The sequence below is a fragment of the Triticum dicoccoides genome, chromosome 3B (genome assembly GCF_002162155.2).
Source record: "Triticum dicoccoides isolate Atlit2015 ecotype Zavitan chromosome 3B, WEW_v2.0, whole genome shotgun sequence".
NCBI classification, from domain to species: domain Eukaryota; kingdom Viridiplantae; phylum Streptophyta; class Magnoliopsida; order Poales; family Poaceae; genus Triticum; species Triticum dicoccoides.
In genome coordinates this window covers 733,317,429-733,327,029 of record NC_041385.1, presented here as the reverse complement: position 1 = coordinate 733,327,029, position 9,601 = coordinate 733,317,429, and the positions used below count along the sequence as shown (strand labels likewise).

Below are 9,601 nucleotides of genomic sequence, written 5' to 3'. Positions count from 1 at the left end.
CCAAATAAAGAATTACATGAAACAAACTATAGCCACTAAAACATTTATTTAAATTGTTCTAATACCTATATCAAAGGGAGCACAACTTTACGCGTGAACGACACCAAACATGCTTTGTCTCTCTTCAGCGACAGCGACGGAGCTAGGATGGGGCTAGGCCCAAGGCCAATCCCGGGCTAAACATGGAAAATAGTGCCACGAAGTAGCAAATAGTGCTACCGTTGTGAAAGGATTTTGGTGTCAAGACCCGGGACGCGGCCCGACTTGCCCGGGTCCTATCTCTCTTTTAGTTCAAGAGTTACGGCCTTGTACGACCATGATGTCATCATAGTACGTCTCACGCTGGCTCCACAAATACCGCCTTGAAATCATCAAGAAGGACCCAGGCGTAAGATGCAAACAAAAAATCTCTCAAATACCCTTAAGATCCGAGCATCATTGTAGGGATACTTTTGTAAATATTTTTGTTTCGGCCATAAATAAGGTGCTCGGCAAGGACGAGAGATCATTCACGATTTCATAACTCCCTAGAACCCTTGGTCATATCCCTCCCCTCCCCAAACTGGCCCAAAAGTGTGCCTTTGGGCTTGCGATGGCGATCCCAATACCATGGAGTTCATGTTCCACATCACCATGGGGTACTTTCATCAAGCTGCGGATTGCGACCTCCCTTTCTCTCCTCTTCCTGTTAGTGCTCACCAACCGGAGTTGTCACCGATTGATATGATGACATTGTCTTTGTTGTAAGAAGCAAATCCTACAGGCATATCACAATACCATTAGGTGAGTTAGGGGGATTGCAACCCATGGTTTGACAAATTAACAAAGTCTACCACCACAAAACTTCAAAATCTAGTGATTATTGCTGAACCAGACAAGAAAGGACCGACAAGGTAACCCCAAGGTAGAAGGTGAATGGTGCTTATTTTACCACCACTATTATCTACAATTGTTGAGCATCGAGGGTAGGGTTTGGTGGAGAGGGGAGCAATGACATCGGAATCACCCCTCACCCATCTTCTTGTTTTATTTTGGTATCCCCTCACCTCTCAAAATCCATAGGAACCTATGGACATTCAGATCCAATATCTACATTTCTAGAAGGTAATAATTGTTGTTTACCATGCATATATTTCCAATTAGTCAGCAACTCACTGCTTCAATCTAATTAATTTGTGCATGCATTATCCATATTTTGCATCACCCATACATTATAGACTGCCTTATAAATACAATGTAACCCGAAGTAGATTTTTGCAATGCAAATAATGTTAATTTTTTAGTTTCACATCACCATATGAGTTCCACGACATAAGTCTCCGCCACTTTGTGAAATTGTGGATTGAAGACACCCTCAGATCTCAAAACCCATAGAAACCTACAGATGTCCATATCCTCACACTGAAGTGCCTACATCTTTAGAAGGTAATAATTATTCTTTTATCATGCATATATCTCCAAGTACGATTTTAATCGCTACCATAATGTCATTAACTCCTGCCAGCATTAGCTGCATGCCAATTAGTCATGGACACCCTATAAATCCAATGCAATGGAGGTATATCTCTCCAACACGGTAAAGTTCTTTTTTGTTTTGGAAATCATCATGGAGTTCCATGACGGAAGTCTTCATCGGTTTGTAAAGTTTTGGAGTGCAACCACTATAACCCTCTTTCTGCTATTGGTGCTCGCCAGCCAGAGGTGGCCACCACTAGATGCAATGATGCCGTCTCCAAGGCGAGCACCAAAACAAAATAGTGGAAACTCTAACGAGGTAGGTAGTTCATTGTGCTGGTCTCACTTCCATTTGGTTTCTTTACGTGTTTCCATATGATGTGTAGCATTTTGACGATTCCATTTCGGTATGAAAACACATATGACATGATTGAATCCCATAATCACTTTGTTTCAGTGTTTCTTGTTGAGATAGATCCCTTGTATTACATGGTGTATTTGTTTGGAATAGGAGGCTGGCCTTTTTACTCGCAGCTAGTCAAGTTTTTGTGCATCGGGCATATTGAGCCGTTAAATTAGTATAGTTACTATACATTTTAGAAAGAAAAAAAGAGCACTTTAAGTAGGCTTGTTCATTTAGTCCCCTATTGGTGTAGTGAGCTCCAACGTCCTTTCCAGGTGTTTAGATAAACAAAGCAAATCTTGAGGCTAATTAGACGAGTAAGTTTGGCTGGCTAAGTTCTAAGAAATTCTTCCCGCAAAAAAAAAAAAAGATACAAGAACTTCTTGGCAGATTTGGCATTAACTTAATAACATGATTAAATCCTCACAAATATTTTACTAGGATTTGAAGGGGTCTCAAAATGATTAGGATGTGCAAATGGAGTTATCGGGGTAGAAACAATAATGGAGTAGAGTAAATAAGGAAAACAATATTAACTGACGATCAATTCACGATTTAGCTAGAAACACAGGAAAGCTGTCCTAATTGTTATGAAATCAGTACTCCTCCATCCAAATATATAGGGCCTAATACGGTTTTTTAGGTCACCTCTGACCACAAGTTAAAATAATAACATATGGCATGGATGTTACACAAAGCATATGACTAAATTCATATGCAAAAGAAGTTTCTAATGATATAGTTTTTATATCATACATCTGATATATGTTTATTCTTATCAATGGTCAAATGCAACCTCGAAAAAGGGATTAGACCCTATATATTTGGATGAAGGGAGTAAGTTTTTTCAATGAGCAGCATGAATTTGCGCGTGATAACGAAAGGAAGATTGACATTTTAGAAGCTGGCCTTTTTTACGAAACAAAACGTAGCACGATCAGTACTGCGAATCAGCCCTGTAACTCTCAATTGATTGATTAGAAAATGGATCAAAATTTTGTGGGATTCGACTAGATCTAGAAATTTAATGAGGATGTGCAAAAGGACTTGCCTCGACGGAATCAGAAACAATAACTGAGTAGAGTGAAGGAGGAATACAACATTGACTAGTGACCAAGTATATAATTGGGGTTTAATTAATTACCAAGATACACCCCCCGCAAAAAATATTTTTTTACCAAGATACACATAAAATCTTTTCAATGCTTCGAGAATATTTGAGTTTAATACTACCAAATATTTCTCCAATAATGTGTGTAATCTTTTGCAGGAAAGTATATCCAGCGTTAAATGTTCTATATTCATAGTATCGTCCTACTGTAGTACTGTACTCAAGTAACAAAAATTGGAGAGATATTCTTAGAGGGAAATTATGATGGTTATGAATTGACACGTTAGTGTGTGAACTGCTTGCAGGATGCCCAGTCCAATTTCGCAGGTTTGGCTGAGCTTCTGCCCATGGTGGCCACGGAGGACCGGACGGTGATCATCACGTCGGTGAACGAGGCGTTCGCGCGGCCGGGCTCCCTGCTGGGCCTCTTCCGTGAGAGCTTCTTCGCCGGCGAGAAGATCGAGCACTTCCTCGACCACCTCCTCATCGTCGCCGTGGACCCCATGGCCTACCGCCACTGCCGGAGCGTGCACCGGTTTTGCTACCTCCTCCCGACGACGAAGACGTCCATGAACCTGAGCTCTGCGAGCGACTTCATGAGCGACGCGTACGTGGAGCTGGTGTGGACCAAGCTGGAGCTCCAGCAGCGCGTGCTCCAGCTCGGCTACAGCTTCCTCTTCACGGATGTGGACATCCTGTGGTTCCGGGACCCGTTCCGGCACATCGGCCTGCACGCGGACATGGCGACGTCCTGCGACGTGTTCTCCGGCGACGCGGACGACCTCAGCAGCTGGCCCAACACGGGGTTCTACTACGTGAAGTCGACGAACCGAACGGTGGAGATGCTGCGGCGGTGGCGGGCGGCGCGGCGGAGGTTCCCGCGGAACCACGAGCAGACCATCTTCAACAACATCAAGCACGAGCTCGCCGGCGCCGACAGCGACCTGCGCATACGCGTCCAGTTCCTCGACACAGCGCACTTCGGCGGCTTCTGCCAGCTGTTCCGCAACGACATGGCGAGGGCGTGCACCATGCATGCCAACTGCTGCATCGGCATGGCGAACAAGATCAGCGACCTCCGGGACGTGCTGGGGCAGTGGAGGAACTACACAGTGATGGCGCCGGCGGAGAAGATGAAGGCCAAGGCCGCCGGGAGGAGCTTCCAGTGGCGCGTCCCGGCCAAGTGCGGGACGCCCGACAAGAGGCCACAGTAGCACGAGAAGAAGAAAAATAAAGCTCATTAACGTCGCACTTTAAGTTGACTTGAGACTAATGTAGGCTTCGCCGGGCCGTTCTTCACTCGTGGGATTAATTCTTTTATATCTAATATATTATTGCGGTCGGTTGTTTTCTTTGCATTTTATCAATGTTCATTTTGTGTTTTAGTTATGTCATGAAGGTGTTTTTTCGTTTGATATTGTACCGGATTCTTTTTGAAGATAATATTACCTAGAGGATAATGGAGTTTTTTGGAGCCTTATTGTGGTGTCTTTACATGTGTCTTCCTTGGTGCCAGCTAGTGGTGGTCGTTTGAATCTCTAGAGAAGTCATATTCTACGTTTGAAATTGTGGAATTGCTGCTATAGCACTCACATGGATCGGCCCACGAGCTGTCGCTCGCTTAGCTTGACTCCCTATTCCTCTCACTCGGTTAGCTTTTTTTCCGCTCGCCCTACCGCTCGGTCAGACAAATGGACTATATTTTTAGAAATAGGTTAGTATAATTAAAATATGTTCAAGGATTTTAAAATATATTGTGAATTTATAAAATCATGAATTATAGAAAATGTTCATCAAATTAAAATGTATTCATGGATTCAAAAAATGTTTGCAAACTAAACAAGTTTCAAATTTTAAAAATGTTCACAAACCTTAAAAATGTTCGTGAACTTCAAAATATTCATGAATGTAATAAATATTAATGAAGGTAAAAATGCAAATTATTATTATTTGTTCTTTTTAATGTTCCCAAATTTTAATAAGCGCTCATGAATTAAAACCAGTAAAAAATTAAAGAGAGAAGGGGAAATAAAATAAGCAACAAACAACCTTACATGCAGGTCCCACGGCAGCCCCACAACTCCCGAAACACCAGAGTGCTTCAAATCATGGGAGTTTAGTATCTCTATAGATAGATAGACTAGATAGACTTGAACTTAGCTGTCATACCTTAATCCTTCTAGCTCAAGGCTCAAGAACTTTTGTCTTCAAGTATGGCCTCACAAACATCTATTTGATGTGTTTTACTACCTACTATATCAAAAAGAGATGAACTGACAAGGCAAAATGTGTCACTCTGTTTGGATTCATGAACCGTGCCCTCGTGTGCCATGCCGCCATCACGATACATCACCAATCTGCTCCACATTTTCAAAATCTTCGAGCATCACTTGGGAATAAAATGTAAATGTGAAATGTCTGAAATGCCCCTATGATCCTAGTATCAAGGTAGGGGTATTTTTGTAAATGTTTTTGTTGAGGCTATAAATAAGTGAAGAAATATGCCCTAGAGGCAATAATAAAGTTGTTATTTTATATTTCCTTATTTGTGATAAAGGTTTATTATTCATGCTAGAATTGTATTGATCGAAAACCTTAATACATGTCTGAATACATAAACAAACAACTTGTCCCTAGTGAGCCTCTACTAGACTAACTCATTGATCAAAGATGGTTCAGGTTTCCTAACCATGAACATGAGTTGTCACTTGATAACGGGATCACATCATCAGGAGAATGATGTGATGGACAAGACCCATCCGTTAGCTTAGCATAATGATCGTTCAGTTTTATTGTCATTGCTTTCTTCATGTCAAATACATATTGCTTCGACTATGAGATTATGCAACTCCCGGATATCGGAGGAATGCCTTGTGTGCTATCAAACGTCACAACAAGATGCTCTACAGGTATGTCCGAAGGTGTTTGTTGAGTTAGCATAGATCGATATTAGGATTTGTCACTCCGAGTATAGGAGAGGTATCTCTGTGCCGTCTCGGTAATACACATCATAAGCTTGCAAGCAAACGACTAAGGAGTTAGTCACGAGGTGATGTATTACGGAACGAGTAAAGAGACTTGTCGGTAATGAGATTGAACTAGGTATGAAGATACCACGAATCCCGGGCAAGTAACATACCGATGGACAAAGGGAGTTATGTATGTTGTCATAACGGTTCAACCGATAAAGATCTTCGTAGAATATGTAGGAGCCAATATGGTCATCCAGGTTCTGCTATTGGTTATTGACAGAAGAGGTGTCTCAGTCATGTCTACATAGTTCTCGAACCCATAGGGTCCGCACGCTTAACGTTCGATGACGATATAGTATTATATGAGTTATGTGATTTGGTGACCGAATGTTGTTCGGAGTCCCGAATGAGATCACGAACATGACGAGGAGTCTCGAAATGGTCGAGAAGTAAAGATTGATATATAGGACGATGGTATTCGGACACCGAAAGTGTTCCGGAGGGTACCAGGTACATATCGGGTCACCGGAAGGGGTTCTAGGCACCCCCGGCAAAAGATATGGGCCTTATGGTCCAAGGGGGGAAACGCATCAGCCACAAGGGGCTAGTGCGCCCTCCCATATAGGCCAGCCTAAGGAGGGGAAGGAAAGGGGAGAAGGGAAAGGAAAATGTGGATTAGGATTCCCACTTCCTTCCCTCTCCCCCCTCTTTCCTTCTCCCTAGGTTAGATATGGCAGGGGGGCGCTACTAGGGAGGACCCCAAGTATGATTCGGCCTACTTGGGGCGCCTCCTGGCAGCCTCCCCTCTCCCTCCCACCTATATATATGTGGGGCGGGACGCGCCCTAGCACACCCCAGAGAATTGCCTAGCCATGTGCAATGCCCCCTCCACCGTTCACTTCACCATCACTGTCACCATGTTGTCGTGCTGAAGGAAGTCATCTACAACCTCGACGTCTTGCTAGATCAAGAAGGCAAGGGACGTCACCGAATTGAACGTGTGCAGAACGCGGAAGTGACGTGTGTTCGGTACTTGATCGGTTGAAGCGCGAAGATGTTCGACTACATCAACCGCGTTGTGAAACGCTTCCGCTTACTGTCTACAAGGGTACGTAGACACACTCTCCCCCTCGTTGCTATGCACCTCCATGGATAGATCATTGCGTGTGCGTAGAAATATTTTTGTTTTCCATGCAATGATTCCCAACAATAAGGCACTCGGTAGGGATGCGAGGCAATTTGTTGGATGCTTGCAGTGGTGCTCCCAATACCAGGATATTGCAATCCACTTCAATATGAAGATTACCAATCGGAAGTGGTCACCAGCAGACGTGGTGGTAGAATCTCCGTGCCAATACAACCATCCTGTCTGGGGTGAATGCTCCCGGCTTGTAAGCAGAAATGCAGGGGTGGCTTCTATCCATGGCAACCAAGTCTTCCATCATGGAACTCTAGGTTTAAAGGGTTATCAATGGGTTGGAAGACGAGAAAAGACCGACGAGGTAGCCATGGGTTAGAAGGGGGAAGGTGATCATGATCTTTTTCTTCGTACCGCTATCATCTGCAACCATCAAGCATGTTTGAGAGTTGGTGGTGCTGGGGAGGGGGGCCACCGACGGCGGAATTAGCCTACACCCATGTTGTTTGGTAAACTCCCCATCTCTCAAAACCCATAGAAACATATGGAGATCTAGATCCTCACATTGCAACGCCTACATAGTTAGAAGGTAATAATTACTAAACCCTTCATCTCATAATATAAGAACGATTTTCAAGCTGTTTGAATCATCCATATATTTCCATGTATCCACGTTCAATGTAATCAACATATTTTGTGAGTCGAATGTAATTAATACATTCTTTTGAGCGGAATGTAATTAATACATTCTCGCGGTGGGGGTGGGGGTGGAGGATCCGGTGGCGCATCACGACCATGTGTGGGGCCCAACAAGAGGTCCGAGAGTCCATGCCTGGTCTGTTGAAATAATTGGTATTGGTACGAGAGAAGAAATGCTGGTGCATCTTAATGTTAATTTTAACTTAAATTTAAGAAGAAAATATCGCAAACAATGTATTTTGTGTGTGATTATTTTCGTGTAAAGAAACAAAGATGCATGGGCAACTAATAGTACTCCCTCCATTTTTTTACTCTGTATATACGATTTGTCTCAAGTCAAACTTCATGAAGTTTGACAAAGTTTATAAAATAATATCAATATTCACAATATCAAATCAATGTCATTGGGCGCATCATGGTATTATCATTTCACCCAAAATGAACTCTGAAAAGGTTGAAAGTTGGCATGGTATTATCATTTCACCCACATAGCATGTGCTAAAAAGTTGAGAGGGTTACGGCAAAAACTGGATGCACTTCGTGTACAAAATGGATAATCTCTTTTGAAGTATCAGGGTTTTAGACGAAAACTCATCTGTTACAAAAGAATTTCATTTTTTAAAATAACCTAAGAATTACCAAATTAAATATAATGATAAAACACACTAATATTAAATAGCAGAAAAAAATCACTGGAAAAATCAATTTTTAAAGTAAAGTTATTCACAAACTAGTGATTCACACAAATTTCAAATAATTCAAATTTAAACTATCCAAATTTGAAAACTGCTGGCACTAATAAAAAGTTTATAATTTTTGTGACCTAAAGCAAAAAGATTCACAAAGAAACTCTAAATAAAGAAAAAAACAACTCAGAAACAAAAGAAAATAAATAAAGAAGAAAACAAAAAATAAATAAATAAAGCCCGCCTACTGGGCCGCCACGGCCTGCATACGACTAGAAACCGAACCTCTAGTTGGGCTAGGATGCAGGCCCGTACAGCCCAGCGGCCCCATTGAGCAGCACAGGTTCAATAGGCCAACCAAGGCCTGCTTAGAGAGGAGCTCGACACGGTAGCCACGACGGGGCTTATAAACCGGTGTGAGCTCCTCTCAACTAGCGAGGTGGGACTAATCATCCACCGCGCCCCTCGCCTGGCAGCACACCATCTTTAGTCCCGGTTGGTGGCTCCAACCGCAACTAAAGGGGGGGTTTTTAGTCATGGTTGGATCCACCAACCGGGACTAAAGGCCTGGTTTCCCGCCACTTGGCCAGGCCAAAATTGACCTTTAGTCACGGTTGGTGGCTCCAATCGGGACTAAAGGTGCCTCGTATATAAGAAAAACTTACAAAATTTCAACTCCGCCCTCTCCATTCCTAACGTCGACGCCGCGTGCCAAACCCAGAATACCGCCAGGCTGCCGCGCGCCGCCGTCTCGCCTCTCCCGAGCCCTGACGCCGCCCACGCCCTCCTCCACAAGCTCCTCGACGCGCCGCCTACCCCGACACTGTTGCCGCCCCCGACGCGCTGCCCATGTCGCCCGCGCTCGCCCGCCCCGACGCTATCGCCGCCCCTCCTCGACCTCGCGCGCCGTCACCGTCGCTGTCGACTTGCCTCGCTAGTCGTCGCCCCATTGTGAGCCTCTGCCACCATGGCTTCCCCTCCCCGATCGCACACACACACACACACACATTCTTTTCTGTTTTTCTGTTTTTTAGTTATAGAAATGTTGAATGTTTTTTTAGTTTTTTTATACTTTTTTGTTATAGAAATGTAAGATGAATGTTAGATATATAAATATTAGATGAATGCTTTTTAGTT

General features: G+C 43.5%; 1 protein-coding gene across 1 annotated transcript; it reads left to right on the top strand.

Moving 5' to 3' along the window:
• Positions 1 to 1,552: 1,552 nt before the first annotated feature.
• Positions 1,553 to 4,361, top strand: LOC119279878 (uncharacterized protein At4g15970-like). Its single transcript, XM_037560958.1, has 2 exons — positions 1,553 to 1,558; positions 3,275 to 4,361. Exons 1-2 carry the CDS (start codon positions 1,553 to 1,555, stop codon positions 4,181 to 4,183), a joined length of 915 nt encoding a protein of 304 aa, XP_037416855.1. The 3' UTR covers positions 4,184 to 4,361.
• The last annotated feature ends 5,240 nt before the right edge of the window (positions 4,362 to 9,601 follow it).